At 46.8% G+C, this 22,945-nt stretch overlaps 1 protein-coding gene across 2 annotated transcripts in view; it reads right to left on the reverse strand.

Annotated features, from left to right (window-relative positions):
• The window catches only part of NEK10 (NIMA related kinase 10), a 1,348,206-nt gene that overhangs the window by 199,628 nt on the left and 1,125,633 nt on the right, over window positions 1–22,945 (reverse strand). For both annotated transcript variants that reach the window (XM_085630543.1, XM_085630544.1), the window contains exon 29: window positions 7,746–7,871. In XM_085630543.1, coding sequence (XP_085486669.1) covers window positions 7,746–7,871 — 126 coding nt within the window. The remainder of the gene's footprint in view (window positions 1–7,745; window positions 7,872–22,945) is intronic.

Genomic DNA, 22,945 nt, shown 5'->3' on the forward strand with positions numbered 1-22,945 from the left:
TATTTGGTAACAATAGCGTGGTATGTTATTTGCAAAAAATGGATTGACTCTCACTCAACTATGTTGGAAAACTAACTGGTGCAAGCTAAGAGGGTCTATAAAATGGACCTAGGGAGGAAAGATTTCAAGAGTAAGGCAGACTTGTGGTCCCTGGTGATTGATTGGTTGCGGGTAACCCAGGAAGAGGTGCTATGATTAAGAACACCATGTGTATGCTCTTTTCCTTGTTGGCTCAATGGTGAGCATTGCCCTAAGACCTAGAGCAAAAAGCAATGGCCCCTCCCCACGCCTCGGCTGGGGGCAGGAGTTTATTCGGCTATTATTGATGATTGGATCAAGGGCGTTTGATGATGAGGACTAAAAAAACACAAAAAAAGGAGAATTCCATTTCAGTAAAACTGATACAATACTTCAATTCTTAAAATCGTCGCCATTTTCCTGTAAGAAGCCATGTTTCCTTTTTTTACCAAAATCTAGCCAGATTACACCTCTACTGAAAAAACAAACGTAGAACCTATAGATTTTCAGAATCTGCGACTGTCTCTACTTTCCTTTCAGAAGAAGGAATACTGAAAAGACAGGCTCATCCCATCTTTTGGCACACATCGTTGAGACATACATACTGAACTGTTTTCAGTCTTGATTCAGTTTCAGATTAAGCAAAGAACCAGAAATTCTACAAGTATTGGATGAGTAACTGCAAACTCTGGTTGATGAGGACATCTGGTACTGCTCAATGTCTCAGTGGATCGAGAGTAAGGTACCACTCACCACCCCATTGCACAGGCTAGCGATTGAGGAGTCAAGTCTTAAAATGGTTCTCATCCTTCCTCTCTTTTCCTCTGGATCACAATTCATGAAAGTAGAATATTTTAGATCTCTCCTACTCATTGACAGTAGTCTAAGAAAGGTTTTCTTTTTTTGGAGAATCCAACAGATCTAGAGTTTCCACTTTCTTCTAGAGGGACCAATTTTATTGCCACATTGGCATCAAGCGAGGCAATAGACGGTGGCTTACTCACAAAAGGTAGAGGGCAATCCAGTGCTTAATTTGTGCCAGTGTTTGCCGATGCACAGCACCGACACCTATTTCTTGACACCTGCACACATTTATGACAGTCCACCACTTGGTGGTGCTGTCTGTCTATTTGCAAACATCAGCAGGTGATGTTATAGTGTAAATACATGAAAATTAGTAATGGTAACACTTTCAGGCATTCTCACAGCTGTGGATGGCCAGGAATAGTCCATTCTGTCATATTTGCAGGGGTGTGATGACCATTAGGTAGCATTGGTACAGGTATTTGCCAGTGATGGCGAGGACAGTGCATGGTGAAAGCTGCAGTGGCCTCCTGAGAGATTATATGGGTCCAGGCACTTATTTTTCCACAAACTAGGCACTGTAAGCTGAAATGTTTATCTTCAAAGGTCTTCACCTGGCTGTTCTTAACAAAGGGAGACTGCTGTCATTCATCCACCACGGGGAATCTTTGAACTCAGCTTTGGTGTAGCTGATGTGGAGGAACAGGAGAAGCAGGAGCTAATCTTACCTTTATTACCTGTGCCTCTGCCTCTCTAAATATGAAAGATCAGTTATTGTGGAAGCTGAGGTCACTTCAGGGTCTGCAAAAGTGGTGGCTTTACCCAAAAAAGGGTGACATTGCGGGTGTAAAATGCTTGTCAGGGGAAGTCAAATGCAGGTCTCTGGTGGTAGCACAGCTCTGCTTGAAGCTCTCCAGGATTCTACTTGTCTTTTCCTAAAGCAGCTTTGATGATGAAATGGCATCTCAAGGAGAGGGCCACAGATATTGCTAGGTCAACTAGAAGCCCACATCCAGGCATGGAGTTGACGATATCTGTAGCCATCTGCATGGCTGTTCTACTGTTCTACTGCTTCCAGGCCGTCCTAGACTGGACCCATGAAGCAGCTCTGTCTGTCTGTTTTCTGATAGGGTGGAATTTGCCAAACAGCCATCACAAGCATCAACCTACCCAAGCACGAGAGTATCTTGTGAGCAGATAGACAGCCTTCCTAAGCCTTACAGCCAGGAGACCTGACGTGACCGAGCACACTGATAGCCCCGCCTCGTGATGACATGCCACTCCATCTTGTTGTGTTTCAGTTAGCGAAATGAAGCTTGCACCACCAAGCTCTCAGCTATTGGATGGCCTGATACATAAGCAGGGTTTTTGGGGGCAGGTCTGTGCTTCCTAGAAGCGGTCCATGAAATTATAGAAGCAGACTGAGGCTTTTTCTGGCATCAGAAATGGCCCCAGTAAAATCCTCATTGACCTCCTGTAATGGCAAATGGCCTCTGAAGTCTGCCTCTCTCTCAGTGGAAAGGGTAGCCATCCAATGATCTGAATGAAGGGCAATCACCAGTGTTTCTGCAGTTTCATTAATTATGGAAGAGAAGAGAGCCTGCTCACCTGTAGTGTAAACACCTGGGAGAAGAAATTCTATCACTGAAGGTCTTCGTAAGACCAGTGCAATGACTGGGAAGCAGGTTGTCCACTCCCTATCTTTGCCTTACAGAGCGGCTCCTGCCTGCACAAGGACGAAGGCTTAAGTTCCACGCAGTCAGTCTCACTGGATGAGTTTAGGTACTACCTGCATTAGAAGGAACGACGAGCTCAAGAAGCCGGGTGGCTGCAATGACCGTAAACTGGTCCCAGAAGTGAGAACTTCCATAAGATGGCCCTGACTGTCACTGCGTGTGAGGGAGCTATGCTCTCATGATCTGCAGAGAAGTGGGAATAACCAGCAGGTCCCAGATGGAAATCCCACCCCTCCCACTCGGTCTGACATAATTCTGAAAACTACCATTGGCGACCATAACAGGTAAGTCTGCATTGAACAGGGAGAAACATGCTGGCTGGGTTGCGCACTTGCGGTTTTTAGTAAAGAAGTGTTTTCCTATGAAACACAGGGTCAGTCCAGACTTGCATCTTAAATGATTGTACTATCACATTAAAAATAAGCAATATAATGATCGCCGTGATATTATCACTAACCACGAGTCACATTAAGAGCTGGAAATCACTTGGAGACCTAAAGGAGCTCTTCACCTCAGTAGTGCTGGGACGAAGCGATGACCATTAATTTCTGTAGAATTGGTCAGAATTACAGTTTTTATCAACATGTCACTTGTTGATAAAGAGGAAAGGATCATATAGGAGAAGAAACAACAAAGTTGACTATAAAAAGTCCCTTTGGACGGCACAGTAAGGCACTAACTGGTAATGTCAATTAACAAGTTTAATTCCGCCCATGTAGGTCTAGCTTGACGCGTGCGTGCTTAGTGGATGGAGTAATGTTAACGTATGTGAGGTGTTTAGAAAACTCAAAATCACCAGCTGTCGCCATTAATGCTTTTTAGGTCTGGCCCTGGAGCCAGCATCAGCTCAGCCGCTGAACTACTGTTTTGAATAATAAGTATTATAAATACTTCCATGGGCTTGCGGTCAGTGGGGTTCATCCACTGCCCTTTACATTGTCATTCCCAATTTGCTTCTGTCTATTTCCGCATCCAGCATGGGCCAGTGGGCCAAGCCCAATCCACCCATTGGTTCCCTTCATTTTAGTGTCTCCAAACCTGTGCATATTGTATCCATCCACCTAAAATAGTCCCTTTCTCTTCGGCAATAAAGCTGGTTCAAAATGTGATTTTTATAGATTTCTTTTATCTGTGAATAACTGGTACTTATTGTGCCTGTAATTTGGGTGATGTATTTACATCTTCTTTTGAAAGTTGCAGTTAATAAACGTGTAAGTGCCATTGTCACATTGACGCTGCCCCTGATTTGTGTCCTTGTTTAGGTCTTTATTTACTCTTGTCTCCGTCACAAAAAATAACAATAAAATGCAGGGCACAACTGAAAGGCATGGTTTAAAAAAATCAATAGTAAAACGGCTACATCACTGAATTTTTTTTCTCTTTTTAAAACTTGTTTTATTGCAAGCATATAGAGGTTAGGTTTAGGTGGCAGATTTATTTTTGTGTGTGGCATATACTTGCAATAAAAACAAATGTGCCATCGAAACAACTGCAAAAGCCAAACCTTTGGCTTTGCCAATGCTTGTTTTATTTTTGTAATCATGGGACCACCAATGACTATTCAAACTAAGACACAAGTCTTAGTTTTTAACATATTTTATTACATTTTCTGTGACCCACAGATACGTAACTGCTTGGATAGTGTGATCCAATCAGCTATTTCTTTAATAGTACTGATTTAAATATGATAAACATAATTGTTTCACTAGTACTAATTGTGAATGTTAAAAGTTAGTTAAAAATAATAACACTTTCATTCATTCATTCATTCAAAATCTTTATTCAATTCAAAAAATCATCAAAGCTTATTAAACTTTTCATACATATTATAATTTACATTCATCTAAATATAAACATAAACGCGTATTATATTTATAAGAGTCTAAGTAGCAAGGTTATATACTGTTAAGATTTATCCTTTTGGTCTTGACCCCTATTACGTTAATTTGATTAAAATTCTTCTCGATGCAGTACAAAGATAGCAATTCAATTAGCACGAGCGTACCCATTTGGGCTCTACTGCTACTAAGATTTTCAGATGATTCCGACTAAAACCTTAAAAAAATTTAAATCCATACAAAATTCTTAAAATCCATTTAAAAAAAAAAAAAACTTTTAAAAATTTAAGCCCATTCCTATGTCTTATATGGCTGACAGCTAACAAATATTTACTAATGCCAAATACAATAAGTTGGGCACTGTCAGTTTTTAAAATTCTAAGGGACTCTAAGTAGCTCCTGATATTCAGACTTCTGCACAGGGGCCTGATCCACTTTTGTCTGGGTCTAGCATATGCAACGCAAAAGAATAAAACATGCGCAATATCCTCATTAGCGCCTAATGGACCAATGAGCATTTAGGATCACTAGCCCTCAGTTGAACTTTTGCCCATTTAGCCGTAAAAGCATTAACTTGTAGTGTCTCATACCTAAATTTTATATAGAGGGACTTTGCCAGTTGTGGTTTAATCTCATCTAGAAAGGCCTCAAAGCTCGGAGTCAGTTTAAAAGACAAAACTTAAGTAGTCAGTCTCCCCAACTGAGGATTTAAAGTGACTTTGGGCCATATGTAGGTAAATTACCTTTACCGATTCTTAAATACCGAATTTTACCGATTCGGTATTTATGAATCGGTAAATGTAATGTAGGTAAAAAAATACCGATTCGGTAAGTGTCTGTATTTTAGAATCGGTATTTACCGATTCGGTAATGGTAACTTGTTTCCCATTGATTCCTATGGGCCAGGAGGCCATAGGAATCAATGGGAAGCCAGTTACCATTACCGAATCGGTAAATACCGATTCGGTAATGGGGGGAGGCATCATCATGGGTGGCAGGGTGTCACATTGACACCCTGTTGCACCCCTGACTCGTCCATGTGTGCACATGTGGCGCACATACATGCCCTGGGGGCATGTATGTCTGCCACATTGCACACTTCACAGTGCACAAAAATGCATTTTTACACCTATTCGTCATTTACCACCAACTTTTAGTTGGTGGTAAATAACGAATCCCCACACCCACGACACACTCCCCCTACATCTCATTTCTGTATTCGGTATTTACCGAATCGGTAAAATTACCGATTCGGTAATTTTACCGATTCGGTAAATTACCGAATACAGAAATGATCCCCCTACATAGCAAAAGCCTAAATACCGGTCGGTAACGGTATATTTACCGAAAATCGGCCGTTACCGACCGGTATTGGGCTACCTACATATGGCCCGTAGTGCGTTATGAATTCCCAATATATAGATTTGATCTCTCTCTTTGAATCAGGGGTCAGCAAGCTCGGGGTTGCCCAGTATCGGCTCAGACCTAAATCGGAGAGCCATTTGCGGTTGTGGGCCAACCAAGGAAGAGTGACAAATACACCAAATGCAGTAGCTCCCTCAAGGTCTGCCTGTAAGTCTCTAATTCCTCCGTTGTCCAAATTCTAATCCAATAGGCCAAAAGCCTCCATACAGCAAGAGATCCTATTCTTTTTATCCCAATATCATATGTAAGAGGGATCATCAGGGTATTTTTGGGCAAACCTGTAAGCATTCTCATGATTTTTTTTTCCCCAGTGATGAGAGGCTGAACATTTTCTCCCCCCCAAAGCTCAGATCCATAGAGTGAAGCTGATGGAGCTCTGGCTTTGTAAACTTCTAATGCGGGAGTGATTGCCTTTCATGAGGTAGAGTGCTGTTTCTTCACTACAGGAATAGAGTTCTGCATTAGGATTGTGTTTGACTTATTTATTTGGGACTTCCATGTAAGTTTCGAATCTAATGTAACACCTAGGTATACAAAGTTTGGAACACATTCAATATACATTTTTTCTGAAAGTGTTTATGTGGGTTGATAGCCATGTATTTAGTTTTGTTGGCATTTATCTCAAGTCCTTTTGTCTTACAATAAATATCAAGGCTATCAAGGCTAAGTTTTGGAGACCCCTAGGTGTTTGTGACAACAGTATTGTGTCATCTGCAAAGGTAAGGGCACAAATATGAGTGCCTCAAACCTTGGGGAGTCGTGTAAAGCTGAGTGCAGATGTTCTACCATGTCGTTTACATTTAATAGGAAGAGGGTTGGTGCCAGGACACAGCCCTGGCGCACCCCTCTCCTAATCGGGATTTCTTCCGACAGCTCACCTTCGGGACCCCAGCGAACCTTTGCAAAATTCTCAACGTGAAGTCTTATGATCTGGTCTAATATTTTTTCTGGGACTCCCTGACTCCGTAATGATTTCCATAAAAAGTCTCTGGGAATAGAATCAAAAGCTGCCTTCAAATCTATGAAGGCAACATATAGGTGACCATGTTTTATCTTTGTGTACTTCCAAGCTATACTGAAGAGTCTAAATACTTGGTCTATTGTGCTTATTCGCTGTCTAAAGCCAGCCTGACAGGGTGAGAGGATGTCTTTCTCTTCCATCCAAGCAGTTAGCTTGGCCAGAATTTGTTTGGCGTACACCTTTTGGGTAATATCAATCAGGCTAATAGGCCTGTAATTCGCTGGATCGTCCCTACTACCCTTTTTGTGGATAGGGACGATCTCAGCCCCCTTCCATGTATCTGGGATAGGCTCCCCCCTGGCTATTACGTTGCACAATTGATTCATATAAGGAGCCCAAACTTCTGGGGCGTGTTTCAAAAGGTCCCCGGGGATTTTATCTGGGCCAGGCGCCTTTGCTGACTTCATGCTATCTATCGCTAGCACAGTGTCCTCTAGACTAAATTGAAGGTGTGTAATATGTCCTTCAGGCAAGGATACCTCAGTAAGTGTACATGGATCTGAGTCAAGTACATCTGGTGCAGCATAAAGCATGGAGAAGTGTTTGCACCATGTGCCCGGGTCCAAAAAGTGGTCAGTAGTCACCTTGCTCGCTCTGTTCCCCTGTGTTAATAATTTCTAGAATTTGGATTGGTCTTTGGTTTTTGCGGCTACGATGAGGTTACTCCAGCTAGCGTCCTCCGAATCCCTCAGGGCAATCATACGTATCTTTTTATAATTTGATCTTTCAATTCTGATCTGTGTTACATCTTTTACACTTTAATCTGGCGTTAATATTCACTACTGTTGATAACTAGTGGCTACTTCTACATGAGTATTCTGATATATAACTGCAAAATAGGTGTCATTTGTATTCAAATTAACAACAATAATAGTACTGGCCTACAAAAATGAAACTGTGTACCTGATACATGACTTCTTGACGATCCATTCTTTGACTGGAGGCTTTGACCGTGAGTTGACACATCTGGTCTTGTAAGCGAGTGTGATGGTTTTCTTTCACGTGGCAAACGAGGAGAGGAGCTGGGACCTGGCAAACATTTTCATTTGTCAGCAATGAGGTTTCAAATATAATTACAGTCAAGGTTTATTATACTGTGTCACTCTTAAACTATGCAAACATGGGACATTAGTGGCCTCCGTGTGACGTGGCATAAGGCAGACAGCCTTCAACCAACTTCTTCCTTCTGAGGAAACATGTTTGTGGTGTTTTATAATATGTCCAGACTTGAAAAGCAGGATTGCTATTATCTTTAATGATGGCTCTAAGTGGCATCCCAAAGGGGTGTGCAGGTTCAATCTCTGAAAGAGAACTGTTGGTAAAGAGTAGACTCTTTCTGAAACAGACAACATTTGTCTACATTTCAGTTGTCTGTTCACTATATATATCACAGTGAAATATGTTTATTAAATCTCCTCTGGTCCACTCTGAAAGATACATTAATTAGATCTTGTCTGGGTACCTCAGTGTGATCTTTACTGAATAACTGAACATTCAAGGAAAGAATACCATTACCTAAAAAGGTATTTTGTCCTGGATAACTCAGGGAAATAGCTTTACTAGATCTCCTGTGGAAAGCCCTAGGGAAAATGCTATTCTATACATAATTTCAAAACCCGAAGGAAACAATTTTACTGGAACTCGTCCAGATAATACAAGAAAATATCTATTTACAATCACCTCTTAACATCCCCAGGAAACAACTTAGCAGATCTCTTCAGAATAACTCAAGAGACTCTTTAGGAGAGCGCCTTTCGACCCCAGGAAAATCCCTTTTTTTTAGGAGGTCTCTAGAGAGCCCATGGTAATGCCCCAACTAGATCCCATACACTGTGCACTGAAAGTGATTCCTTTACTAGAACTATAGAAGATTTCACAAGAAACCAATTGCGCACATCTTGGGTAACACTGCTTCTGAGACATGATCACTCTCCAGATTCTATATCTTTGAACAGGAATGTTTTCTGTTCACTCTCATAGTGCCAGATGGCACCAGACATGCCACAGGGTGTTGTGATGGCATTGTGTTTTTCCGACCAGAGTTGATCACACATCGTTTATAAATGGTGGCACTGTGGTTCCAAGCCCAGATATGTTTTATAAGATACCAGAATTTCAAAAGGTGGCCGACAAGCAGGAAGGAATATGCAGAGGGTGCACCCTGGCATCAGCACCAAAGCTCCCAAAGTCCATACCTTCTTTATTCTAAAGGATAGTCTTGGCACCGCAGTTTTCCTTCAATATCTAAGAATTTGGATGTGGTCCTTGGGTAAGCCTGAAGGGGTCTCATTAACCAGAAATGTAGTGAACCACGAGTCTTTCAAACTTGGGGCATCATTAGGATGGCGGGCGGACTTTGTCCGCCCGCCATTCTGACGTAAGAAGCGACCGCCCGCCATAAGTTCCGCGGTCCCGTGGGAGTGATTAGGATGCGCCTGCCACACTGGCGGGCGCATCCTGCATTTTTAACATTGCGGCGCGCAGGACTTTCAGCATCACCTGCCGCAATGCCAAAAATGCATGTTGTGCATATGCATGAACAACGTGGCAGGCACCACGCGGTGCCTGCCATGTTGTGCATGCACATGCAGGAGAGTACCATAGGTACCCCCCATGTGCCCCCAACATCCTGGAGGCCCGCAACGGGCCCCCAACTTCAAACTCCTCATGCCGTTGCCGCCACGGAAAGGCTGCCTCCCGCCTGCAATCTGATATGCTAGACACCACCACCATATTAAACCCTTTTCCGCCCGGTCGACTCGTCGGCCGGGCGGAAAAGCGGCGGACGGTCTTCCAGTCCACCGCGGTACCCCCGCCATACTAATATGGCGGGGGTAAATGGGTGGTGGGCGGGGAAGAATGTAGGGAGGATCGCCATGCGGGCGGTGGCGATCCGCCCTACATCCTAAAGAACCCCAAGATGTGAGTCTTGGCGTCTGGATCAAGCCACTAATATTTAGTAAAAGTATGGAAAGAAGATCAAGTAGCCATTCTGCAGATCTGCTGCAGAGGCACCGCTCTTATGCCAGCAACAATCACAGCTCCGGCCCCCGAGTATTGAGCAATAATGCCTTCAGTCAGATTGCGACTGGTTGCCTCACAGCATTCCGTAATACTTCATATTGCCCACCTGAAGATAAACTGCTTAGTTATGGCGAGGAAAGCCTAACCAGACTTTACCATGAAGTATTGATTGATTGATTGATTGATTTTATTGTTGGCCGTTCGATTATTTAAGACCATTACAGTAAAAAGCTAAATTTAAAACCCAAACCCCCTTACCCACCCACCCGTTTCCCCCCCCCCCCTCCCATGGCCTCCTGTGAGATTTAAAAAACCCATTTCCAACAGTCAAACTTGAATTGCAGGGAACTTTCTGCCTTTAGTCCAGGAGCTTAATTTTAATGTGGCGATGTACCAGTCATAGTACTTGAGATGGCGGCCAAGGCCTTTTTTGCTCATGAATGTTGCAGTGACACCTTGTTGGCGCAGTAATCTATCTCTGACTTTCATGGGCTTGAGGAAATCGATTATACTCTAGCGTCTAGTGCTTGACCAATCTGGTAAGTAAATTTTGCCGCTCTTGCCAGGTGGTGTGTTTTTATTTCTGAAAAGCACCAATCTGATGTCTCCTTGCAAGTTCTAATGTCAAGAGCTCTGAAAATGGGACGAAGCAGCCTCTGTCGGTCGCAGGTGAGTTTGGGGCAACAGCATAGTAAGTGAAGCCAGGATTCCTGTTGGTAATTGCATAGGCGGCATGAAACGGCTCCATCTGTTCATGCCCATCCTGGATTGAAGTCCCCAATTCTTAGTGACGTTAGCCTCATAAAAAGTATTTTTAGCGTGCCTGGGCCCCTAGTGGTTCTCTTAGGTATGGTTGGGCTTTCCCCAAGATGTAAGATTCGTCCAATGCCTCCGTACAGGTGTTGTGTCGGAGTGCAGTTAGATCCTTTTCGTACGAGATGGAACGGACCTGCCGTCTCATGATGTTTGACCAAGCCTTAAGCGGGATGTCTGTTAGGGACAGACTGTTGGAATCTATGTTTAGGGTCTCTGTTGCTTTACACAGCTTGGTAAACCAGGGAGAGTCCTCTTCTCTGAAAATTGTTGCAAGATAATATTTGAGAGAGTTGTGCGGTGCTTTGAGGACTCTGATATAGAATTTTATTAGATCTCCCTGAAGGGCCAGTTCGGGTCTACCGAGGCCTAATTCCAGCCGTAATCTTGTGTTCCTTGCATTCCTAGGTGCTTGCAGCACAATCTTGTGGGCTTTGACCTGCGCTGCTGCTATAAGTTCATCTAAAGCTCCTGGAAATGCCAAGTGACCGTAGTTAATGGCCGGGATTAGTTTTGCCCTGAGGACCTTCAGCATGGGGTCTGCTGTGGGGCTGGTCAAGCGTTGACTCAGGCGTCTCATTGATAAAATTACGCTGTTGATTTTAGCGGTTAGATGTTTTGAATGAGCTGTCGATGTTGCCCTCTCGTTTAACCAAACACCAGGATAGTTATAGGCTGTAGTGGTCCCGATTTGGTGATCTCCCAACTTCCAGACTGTTTGTTTTTTGTGCGGGTATCTGCCAAATACCATTATCTTTGTTTTGCCTTGATTAACTGTCAGCTGATTCTCCTTGTTGTACTCCCCCAGTTCTTTAAGTGCTCTTTGGAGGCCCACTCTTGTGTGGTCCATCACTACAGTATTGTCTGCGTATTGTAGAATTGCTATTCTTGCCGTGCCCAGTCTCGGTGGAACTAGACTTGCCTTTTTCAGGGCTCTCTCCATATCTGCCGTATAAAGATTAAATAATAGGGGGGCCAGGACCCAGCCCTGCTTCAGTCCGTTGTTGTTTCGACTTTTGCTGATAGAGCTGTGGGGCTTAATTTGACTTGTACCCAGGTCCCCTCGTGAAGGGATATGATGGCTTTCAATAACTTGGGAGATACTCCTCAGGATAACATTTTTCCCCAGAGTTTGCCCCTATCAACTTTATCAAGCCCAGTCCTCTAACTCTCTCAGTAGTAGTTTGGTAAAAGCTTTGGCTTCTACATCCAGCAGGGCTACTAGCCTGTAGTTTGCAGGGTTAGAGTGGTCACCTTTCTTGTGAGTGGGGAAGAGGATAGATCCTTTCCATGAGTGTGGAATTGTTGCAGTTGCATATGAAAAGTTGTATAAGGGGGTGAGGACTGTGGAAAAGAATGATTTGGCTGTTTTATAGGCCATGGCTGGAATGCCGTTTGGGCCTGGAGCCCCGTCATTCCTCGTTTTCCTAATCTCCCTCATTATTTCAGCTTCCGTGAATCCCTCGTCCTCAAGCATCCTTTGTCTTCCCTCTTCTGTGTGCCTGGGGAGAGTAGCTATGTGGGAGCCTGTTTCCCGGATGTTCAAAGGGTCGTGCTCGGTAGCTAGTGTACTTTTGGTATATAATCCCCTTACGTACTCTTCCCACTCGTTGCTTTCAATATTGTTCTCCTTGCTCCTAGGTTGAGAGCTCAGGCGATTAATGTACCTCCATAGTTTTGCATTATTCTTTTCCTTTAGCAGGGCAAATACTGTGATCCATTTTTGTTCCATCTCTTTCCTCTTCTGCTCACCTACTTTCCTCCTGAAGGCGGCTCTTAGTGTTACTATGGAGGCCCCCTCTGCCGATGTTCCTCTTTTTTTCCTTCTTCTAAGTGCCTTCATTAGCGTTCCTTTACATTGTCTCAGGCTCTTTGATGTCTGTTGGTTCTTTAAAGAGTGAGCCTTATGACAGGGTTTCTTTTTACAGGGTTTTTTACCCAGCTTCCGCCACAGGTCTTCTGTCATTTCCTCCCAGCAACCAACCACCTCTGAGTCGGTCTCCCGTGATCCCCGAGCCTGCCACGTTAGTACCCACTCCTGCATTTTCCCTTCGAGAGAGGTTGACCATTTTATTCTTTTGATATCTCTGAAGCGTTCATTCCCTGTGGTTTCTCCCATCATTTTCTGGAGGTCTGTAGCTTCCATACCTAAGTTGAATCTTGCACATAGAGGCCTGTGGTCACTTTACCCTCTATCATCGACCTGGAAATCTTCCAGCCTCTCCGCCGTTTTCTCGTTGATTAAAATATAATCTATGGTAGATATATTCCGGAACGGTGGTTTGGAACACCACAAGGGTAATCTTAATTTCATCAGGAAGTGGGTTGAGTGGAGTTTAAGATTTTTAAGAAGACAAAGCAATGTGCCTGCCTTTTGCTGTTTGTTTTGTTTTTCCGGGGCATTTTCCAAGCCTCTCAAGTTTAAAGTCTCCTGCGATGATTACGTTGTAGTGCTCATATTTTATAAATATATCTTCCAGCGTGTTGGTAAAAGATGTCATACTGGCCGAAGTCAGAGCAGGGATGATAAAGCAGTTTATGAGCAGCAGATTAAACGGCAGGTGGCCCTCCCTTAGCCCGGCGATTGTCATTGCTTGCAGGTCTGGGGAGTTTACTCCTATTTCCATGGGCTTGAGTTCTCTTGCGTGGCTTATGAAGATAGAGAGACCCCCGGATGGACGTCCAAAGATGGTTTTTTTGTTGCATTAATCCGATGTTCATGAAAGCCCACTATAGGTGTTGAGGTCATTGAACAGGTTTCTTGACAGCAGATAATGTCCCCTTTTGCAAAGTAGTCCTGTACTTCCTTGGTCCCTGCTTTTTTATTTAACCCTGCGATGTTCCATGATATGAGGGTTAAATCTTGGTGGAGGTCCGAGATTTGGCCTTGGTATTGATCTTCCCGCACCAGCGTTATCCTCCCTTCTCTCTCTCTCTCTCTCTCTCTCTCGGGTTTTTGCTAGGGGTGCTGTTGTCAGCTGTCATTTCTTGTTGGCTGATTCGTTTGACCCATTAGCACTCTTCGTAGGTTGTCTCTTTGAAAGATAGAGACATTTATTGGTGTTTTAGGGCGTTCATTGGTGTATTCTCCTTGTTTCCTGTTGTGGATGGTGCCTTTCAGGATTGATGTGGACCCCTGCCCCTCTGCTTGAGGTATGAGGACGAAGGGGTAATTAGGTTGAGTGGGTTCTGTTACTTCTATGCCCCAACTAGCGAATTGTTGGGCTTCACCAAGGACTGCCTGTTGGAGGGATTGCTCGCAAAAGCCCAGAATAGTTGAATCGCCGTAGCTGTCTCCTTGTGACCTTTTGAACTTTACTCACTCTAGATTTTCCGAAGTGATCTGAGATAGTGGTTTAATATGGCCAAAGAGTCAGAGGATATTAGTTCTGTTTAAGATGTCGTGAGGCCCTGTCATGTGGTACCTGGCGGTGAGCGCCACCTCGTAGAATGTGGATGGGTCTGTGAGGAAACGGGCCCTGAGGCGCCTACCTAGCATCTAAAACTACAAATCCCAGCAACCCTGTACCCAGGAAATGGGCATCCTTATAAGGACGTCACGCACGTCAGAAGACGTGCGTTATTTTGATTCAGAGGAACCTGTTCGTCGATCGGAGTTGGCGTTCCGGCGAGCTGAAGGATTCCAAAAGCACCCAAGGAGATATTTCCTGAGGATTCCGCGCCCCCCCCCCCCGTCCCTCGGAGCTTGGCGACCAGGCGGGGAGCGGCTGGGGAACTGCGGCGTACGCCGAGGAGGCAGGTGAGACGTGGCGGTGTTCGGCTGAGCACGCTGCGGTGTACACGGGGTGGACCCTGCCTTCCCGCATTTTTCCCTGTTTTCCGGACACATCGGCTTGGACAAGCCGGATTATCCCGCGCTAAAAGAGCGCGTCCCCGTTTCAGGGCTCGCTATAGAGCATTGACCGGCTCGGAGGAGCTAGCGGTCAGACCAGCATTCAGCGCTGTGATAGCGCTATTTGACTTCCTCGTAAACTCGCCAGCCGATTATCGGTGGCGGTAATTACGCTTCCTGATTAGTTGTACCGGCTCGGAGGAGCCGTAATACTCGAGACTTCCTGCGCTGAAAGAGCGCCTATCCCCTGTCAGAGGGAGAGTAGGATGTACAGAGTACACATTTCCTAAGTGAGGTAGTGAGACCGAATGAGTGTAGAGTTTACTGTTAACACGTTTTTTGCCTACAGTGCTTTAGTGAGAACGCATGAGTGTAGAGTGTACTGCTTACACGTTTCCTAGTGCTATAGCGAGAACGCATGAGTGTAGAGTGTACTGCTTACACGTTTCCTAGTGCTGTAGTGAGACTGCATGAGTGTAGAGTGTACTGCTCGTTTCTAGCTTAAATACTTAGCGACACCAAATGAGTGTAGACTGTACTAATGATAGAATATGGTGTTTTGTCATTTCAGAGCCTAAATCCCTGCTGACCCCTTCCCCTATCCTTCCCTCGCCTGATCCCCTCTGGGCTCTGTAACCTTTGGTTGGAGTCCGGGGAGGTCGGGAGGTGGACCCCTATATCATCGTCCGGATCCTGAGGAGTTCTGAGCCGTGACAGAATAACGCACCCACGATAGGTGCTCCTCCCGGTCCGGGGGTGTTTATATGGGATGGCCTCCTTGGAGGACGTAGTTCAGGCGTTAGCTCTGATCCAACAGGAACTGGTGGCATCACGGGGGGAAACAGCTGCATTGAAAGATAGGTTGGATAGATTAACCCGTAACCCTTTCGATGCAACGTCGCCTATGGGGCAACAGATACAGGTAACGGTTCCACCGCCTATCCCTTTGGCCAGTCCCGAGAGATACGCGGGAGACCCGCAAAAGATTCAGATTTTCCTAACGCAGGTGTTATTACATTTTTCGTGTAAGCCTTCGTCCTTTCCGACTAACCACTCCCGAGTGGCCTTTGCCATCTCATACTTGGTGGGAGACGCGGCTTCATGGGCGGTTCCGTTGGTCCGGAACAATGACGCGATCCTGTCGGACTGGGAAGCCTTTTGAGCCGCGTTTGAGGGGGTGTTTGATAGACAAACAACCACCTTCAGTACGGACAAGGAGCTACTAACGTTGAGACAAGGAAAGAGTGACTTGGTGTCATATCTCACTGCTTTCACGCGGTTAGTTGCGGAAGCAGCTTGGCCGGAAGAAAAGCGCATGTCCCTGTTTTATCAAGGGCTTTGTGACGAATTAAAGGACGTCGTGGCACAGATAGACCCCCAACCCACCAGTTGCGAGGCGCTCATGAGTTTGGTTTTGAGACTAGACGGACGCATGTCCGAACGAGGGGGGATAGACAGAAAGGGAGCGGAAATACTGCTAGGTACACTAGGAGTGAACCCCACCCTGGTGCATCTACCACGGAACCTATGGAGGTAGGGGCAGTGAGACCCCCTTTATCTAAGACTGAGAGAGAAAGCCGACGCACTCTGGGGCTTTGTATGTATTGCGGGAAACGGGGGCACTTCGTTCGGGAATGCCCATCCAAGCCTAAAAGCCAGGGGGTGCCCTATAGAGGCAAGAAGGCCGCAGTATCCACCCTCGTAAGGGAACCGAATCCCGCGGAAGTCGCCTCGCCGGTGCTACGCGAGGATACGGTGTGGAGAATACCGTCTCTTGCCAACACGAGGTCTACCGCCACAGAATCCCACATAGTATTAACGGCAGGTTTAGAAGTAGGGGAACAAGAACATCAGGTCCTAGTAATGTTAGATTCAGGCGCAACAGGGAACTTCATTGACAGCGGTCTGGTACGGTTGTTATCCATGACAGCAGTACCGAGAGACTCCCCGGAGGAGGTGTTGGCCGTGGACGGTGAACCACTAAAATCCGGAAGGATCACTCTCCACACGGGGGACGTGAAAATGACCCTTCAGGATGGAGATCAACAGCACCAGGAAGTCATTGAGTTTAACATCATAGCCGCACCACAATACGAAGTGATCCTGGGGATGCCATGGTTTGTACGCCACAATCCTACGGTGAACTGGCGGGACAAGACTGTACGCTTTTTGTCTAAGGGGTGTGCCGAACAATGCCTACAAAGGCCTTGCTCCCAGGCTAGGGCTCTAGCTGGTCCCTTCCGCCTGGCTACGGCCGCCGAAAAAGAAGTAGAATTGCCAAGGGAGTATGAGGGTTATGCGGACGTTTTTAATAAAACACAGGCGGAACAGCTGCCCCCGCATCGACCTTTTGATTGTCGTATCGATCTGATCGACGGGGCAATCATACCTTCTTGTAGGGATTACGCGTTGTCTGACCCGGAGACGCGTCATCTAAGAGAGTACCTCGACACATATCTTGCTCTGGGATTCATTAGACCATCCCGCTCCCCTGCGGCCTCTCCGCTTTTTTTTATAGCGAAGGCCAATGGGGATTTGAGAGCATGTTGTGATTACAGAATGCTAAATAAAAATACGGTCAAAAACAGATACCCGTTGCCACTAATCAGTGTCCTGCTGGATCAAGTCAAAGAGGCAGTAGTGTATACTCGCCTAGATCTTAGGGGAGCCTATCATTTAGTACGCGTCAGACAGGGGGATGAGTGGAAAACGGCGTTTAAAACGAGATTTGGGCTGTATGAGTACTTGGTGATGCCGTTTGGGCTCTGTAATGCCCCTGCGGCTTTCCAGTTTTTCTTAAACTAAGTCCTCAGAGAGTATATGGACATCTTTGTAGTGGTCTACATTGATGATATTTTGATCTACTCCACAGAGGTGGGAGCGCACACCAGACATGTTCGGCTGGTTTTGGAAAAATTAAGGGCTAATCGCTTGTATTGCAAACTCAGCAAGTGCGAGTTTGGGGTATCCACGGTAGAATTCCTGGGGGTAATCCTGACGCCGGAAGGGTTGTGTATGTCAGAAAGAAAGATTCAGGCAATACGAGACTGGCCTCTTCCTCACAATGTTCGAGAGGTACAGTGTTTTTTAGGGTTTTCAAACTATTACCGCCGATTTATACAGGACTATTCCTTAATAGCAGTACCCATTACCAGACTCCTACGGAAAGGTGTCCCCTTCCAGTGGACGACCGAAGCCACAAAGGCATTTGAAGCGTTAAAATCTATGTTTACGTCAGAACCAATTTTGCGGCATCCCCAGACAGACCTTCAGTTCGTAGTGGAGGCGGACGCATCCGAAGAAGCCATCGGGGCAGTGCTGTCCCAAAGAGATAAGGTCACAGGACGGCTGCATCCAGTCGCATACCTTTCGAAAAAACTGGACAAAGCAGAGCGCAACTATACGATCGCCGAGAAAGAACTATTGTCCATAAAAAAGGCGTTCCAAGAGTGGCGACATTACCTGTGGGGGGCTCAGCATCCAGTTCTAGTTTACTCCGACCATCGGAATCTCTTGTATATGAAGACGGCGCGTCACTTAACACCGAGACAAATGCGATGGTCTCTTTTTTTTGCCGAGTTCGACTTCAGCATTACCTTTAGACCGGGCACGGAAAACCGGAAAGCGGATGCCCTATCAAGACAAAACACAGCAGAAGGGAGTACAACCCCGGCTCCGCTAGCTATCATCACCCCAGCTAAAGTGATATGTGTCGTCCGAGCAGAGGAGTTTCTGGATGAAATAAGAGCTACTCGCTCCGCGGAGAAATGGCAAGAGTGGGGCCGCACGGCCACAGGACGGTGCTTAAAACAGGGGCTGCCTTTTCAGGGACAACGGCTGTTCATCCCGACCAAGGCGCTCCGAATCAAGGCCTTTCGATGGTGCCATGACTCCCCTCTGGCGGGGCATCCGGGCATCCGAAAGACAACGGAGACAGTGGCCAGGCACTTTTGGTGGGAAAAGATGCATAAGGACATCCGCATCTGGGTAATGTCCTGTGAAGTATGCGCGAGGAACAAAAGCGACAGAGGGAGAAAGAAAGGGAAATTGCTCCCGTTGCCCACCCCACCACAACCATGGCAGAACATTAGTTTGGACTATATTACTGGACTGCCGAAGGATAGCGGTAATACAGCGATCCTGGTTGTGGTGGATAGCCTAACCAAAATGGGTCATTTCATCCCATGTCACAACCTCCCTACGGCTGGACAGACGGCTCAGCTGTTATTGACCAATGTGGTGCGACTTCACGGATTGCCAAAGGTGATCGTGTCTGACCGGGGCCCGCAATTCATCGCCAACTTCTGGAAAACGTGGTGTAAGGCGCTCCGAATCGAATCCGCTACATCCACCAGTTTTCACCCACAGACGGATGGGCAAACTGAACGCCTCAACCAAACATTAAAACAGTATTTACGGTGTTACGTGTCTCACTCACAGGAGTCCTGGGTAGCGATGCTGTGGATGGCCGAACTGGCATACAATGGGGCTTGGCATAGCTCGATTAAGGTGTCTCCCTTTAAAGCCAATTATAGATATGAAGCAAGAACATTACCGATATCTATGCCTGAGGACTTGGGGAATCAACCCGCAGTCCAGGCCAGGCTTGGGGAATTGCATAGCCTACATAAAAACGTACAGGAGGCTTTGCAGGCGGCGAAACGGAGGTACAAGATGTGGGAGGATCGGAAACGGAGTTCGGGTCCCACGTACGAAGTGGGCCATCGCGTTTGGCTGTCTACGCGGTACATCAGATTTAAGCTCCGTAGTGTTTTCCATCCGAGATTCATTGGCCCATACCCTGTAGTGAAAAGGATCAATCCGGTGGCTTACAAACTCAAACTGCCGGGTTCCTTGCGGATTTACCCCGTTTTTCATTGCAGTTTGTTGAAACCGGCGAGGACAGCGTCGAGGAGACCCCCCCCTCCTATATGGGTGGATAGGGGATTGGAATACCGGGTGTGAGGCATCCGCGACGCCCGCTATCGACAGGGCAAGTTGTGGTTCTTGGTTTCCTGGAAGGGTTACTCGGCAGAGGAGGATTCTTGGGAGCCCTCCGAGGCGGTGCACGCCCCGGCGGCTGTGAGGAGATTCTATGAGAACCATCCGGGGAAACCAGGCTCTAGGAGGCGCTTGGGGAGGGGACCTACTGTGAGGAAACGGGCCCTGAGGCGCCTACCTAGCATCTAAAACTACAAATCCCAGCAACCCTGTACCCAGGAAATGGGCGTCCTTATAAGGACGTCACGCACGTCAGAAGACGTGCGTTATTTTGATTCAGAGGAACCTGTTCGTCGATCGGAGTTGGCGTTCCGGCGAGCTGAAGGATTCCAAAAGCACCCAAGGAGATATTTCCTGAGGATTCCGCGTCCCCCCCCCCCCCCCCCCATCCCTCGGAGCTTGGCGACCAGGCGGGGAGCGGCTGGGGAACTGCGGCGTACGCCGAGGAGGCAGGTGAGACGTGGCGGTGTTCGGCTGAGCACGCTGCGGTGTACACGGGGTGGACCCTGCCTTCCCGCATTTTTCCCTGTTTTCCGGACACATCGGCTTGGACAAGCCGGATTATCCCGCGCTAAAAGAGCGCGTCCCCGTTTCAGGGCTCGCTATAGAGCATTGACCGGCTCGGAGGAGCTAGCGGTCAGACCAGCATTCAGCGCTGTGATAGCGCTATTTGACTTCCTCGTAAACTCGCCAGCCGATTATCGGTGGCGGTAATTACGCTTCCTGATTAGTTGTACCGGCTCGGAGGAGCCGTAATACTCGAGACTTCCTGCGCTGAAAGAGCGCCTATCCCCTGTCAGAGGGAGAGTAGGATGTACAGAGTACACGTTTCCTAAGTGAGGTAGTGAGACCGAATGAGTGTAGAGTTTACTGTTAACACGTTTTTTGCCTACAGTGCTTTAGTGAGAACGCATGAGTGTAGAGTGTACTGCTTACACGTTTCCTAGTGCTATAGCGAGAACGCATGAGTGTAGAGTGTACTGCTTACACGTTTCCTAGTGCTGTAGTGAGACTGCATGAGTGTAGAGTGTACTGCTCGTTTCTAGCTTAAATACTTAGCGAGACCAAATGAGTGTAGACTGTACTAATGATAGAATATGGTGTTTTGTCATTTCAGAGCCTAAATCCCTGCTGACCCCTTCCCCTATCCTTCCCTCGCCTGATCCCCTCTGGGCTCTGTAACCTTTGGTTGGAGTCCGGGGAGGTCGGGAGGTGGACCCCTATATCATCGTCCGGATCCTGAGGAGTTCTGAGCCGTGACAGGGTCCTCAAGATTACTTGTTTGCATGACCCCCCCCCCCCATTGCGCTTGCTGCTTGATTTCGAACTATGGGAGGGTTTGATCAGGGTTCGCCAATGTTGTTCATCATCCACCCAGTTGTTATTTCCCAGCGTGCTAACTATGTGCTTTTGCTCCATCAGTGGCGATGTAGTGTGCTCCATAGGGCCTTTGTGACCCTCCAGTTGCAATAAATTATAGAGCCTTATTTGTGAGGTGGCATCCTCCTTACCCATGCTGACACTCTTTATTGTTACCAGGGCTGCTGTTGATGATGACACTGCGGGGTGTGGAAGGTCATCCTGGTCCGCCTGGTTTTCTTGATCCCTGTCTTGCATAATTGCACCATCCCTTTCTCTTTCTTCGGCTTTTTCTTTGTTTCCCGATATGCTTTGGCTCATGATCTTCTGTTTGGGATTAAAAATCGGGTATAGTGGTAGTGAGTTGCTTTTCTCCTCAGATCTATGGCTATTCAACATTGTCGGTAGGATGGATCTTCTTTTCATTTTTGTTCTCTTCAGCTGTTTTTTCAGCTTTTTCTTTGCCCTCCTTGTTAGTGGTGCTTCTGGTTTCCCCTCCATGTTTATTTCCTGTTCTTTGGCATCCTTTGTCTCAGATATTGCCAGAGCTTCCTTGGTGTCGCTCTTTGTCAGGGATGCCCAAGTAACTTGGTTGTTCTTCTCGTTCTCTAGGGTTTTTATTTCCATTACCCTCACTCGGACGTGTTCGCCCTTGAAGGTCACTTTGAGATTACCCTTTTCCAGTGGTTCCATTATTCCTGGTGTTTTTGATGATTCGCCCCTGCTCTTGGCTAGTGCCACTATGTCCCCCAGAATTTCTGGCAATTCAGCCCACTTGTCTTTTATGTCTTCGATTGAGCTTGTCCGAGATATCATTGTCTGATTATATTTGATTGTTGCCTCCAATTCATCCAGTTTGCGGCCCTGCTTCTCTAGGCACTGGGCTATTGATAGTAGAAGGTCAACTTGAACCTCCATTTTAATTGCTTGCCATATCAGGGCCGTGGCTATTGATTTCTGAGCTTCTCTAATGGTTGTCAGAAGGGAGGTGTCTTCTTGATCGTCTTGCTCGTCTCGGTCCTTTTGGCCTGTCGATGGGGGCGCCACTGCTCTTTCTTTGCCCAGATTTACTGCCACGACCCCTCTCCCGATACAGAGGGGAGTAAGTTCAAAAGTTCTTTCAATTGTCTCCTCTAGTTTTTGTAAAAAGGAGTTGGTGAAGTCTCCTGTCTCTGGTGAGTCGAGGTGTCGTCCAGTAGATGAGACCTTTGAACTTAGTTGTGAGGTGTTGCGCGGACTAGTATGCGTAGGATCTTTGCCTTCGGTGCCTTCCGACATGTCTTCCTCCTGGGGCCGATGGATCAAGGCTTTAATCGGTGAAAGGCTGTGTATCAGGTCATTGGGCTTCATTCCGATCTGAGCGAATGTTGTGAGCCACCCGGGGTCGGAGTTGATCCTCCTTTCTTTATATGTTATGCTGTTTTCATCTGCGATTAATATTTTACACCCACTAGAAGGGGGTGAGTTTTGCTTCCTCTCCCATATGGGGGCTTTTAATATCAAGCTTGATGAGTGCCTGACCAGGTCGAGGTGCTTGGGGGTTGCCTACGGTGACCTCATCTGGCTCTTCAGTCCTCCCGGCAGGCATACCGGTGGGTGGTGAGCTGCCCGGCGTTTGAAAGTAGTGAGTGATGAGCCCTTGTTGACAAGATTGTAAAAGGGAGCTCACGGTGTGCGACTCTTGTCTAGCGTTCTGAGCCGTGCTTCTCTTTATCAGAGTCAGCGTCAGCGGCCCTCCTCTTTGATTTGAGCAGTTTTCCCTTGAGCATTGCCCTACGCGCACAGGGAAGGGTTTTAAGACTCGTGAAGACTTGTGAAAGTAACTCCCTTAGTTTTTTTGTTCCAGTGAGAGCTGTTTCCTGTGTGCGCTCTTCTGCTTCTTTCCACTCTTCCACTTGCGCTGCTTGGGCGCGGCTTGGGCACGCACTCCACGCACTCCTCGCCTCGTAGTCGGGCTAAACCGAAAAGGAAAGCCTTGTCTCCTGCAGCCTCTTTGCTGTTGCGCTGTTGCGCTGCCTCTCTGCCTTTGTCCTTTTTGCGCCTGCGGACACTC

Source organism: Triturus cristatus, chromosome 10 (genome assembly GCF_964204655.1).
Source record: "Triturus cristatus chromosome 10, aTriCri1.1, whole genome shotgun sequence".
Lineage (NCBI taxonomy): Eukaryota > Metazoa > Chordata > Amphibia > Caudata > Salamandridae > Triturus > Triturus cristatus.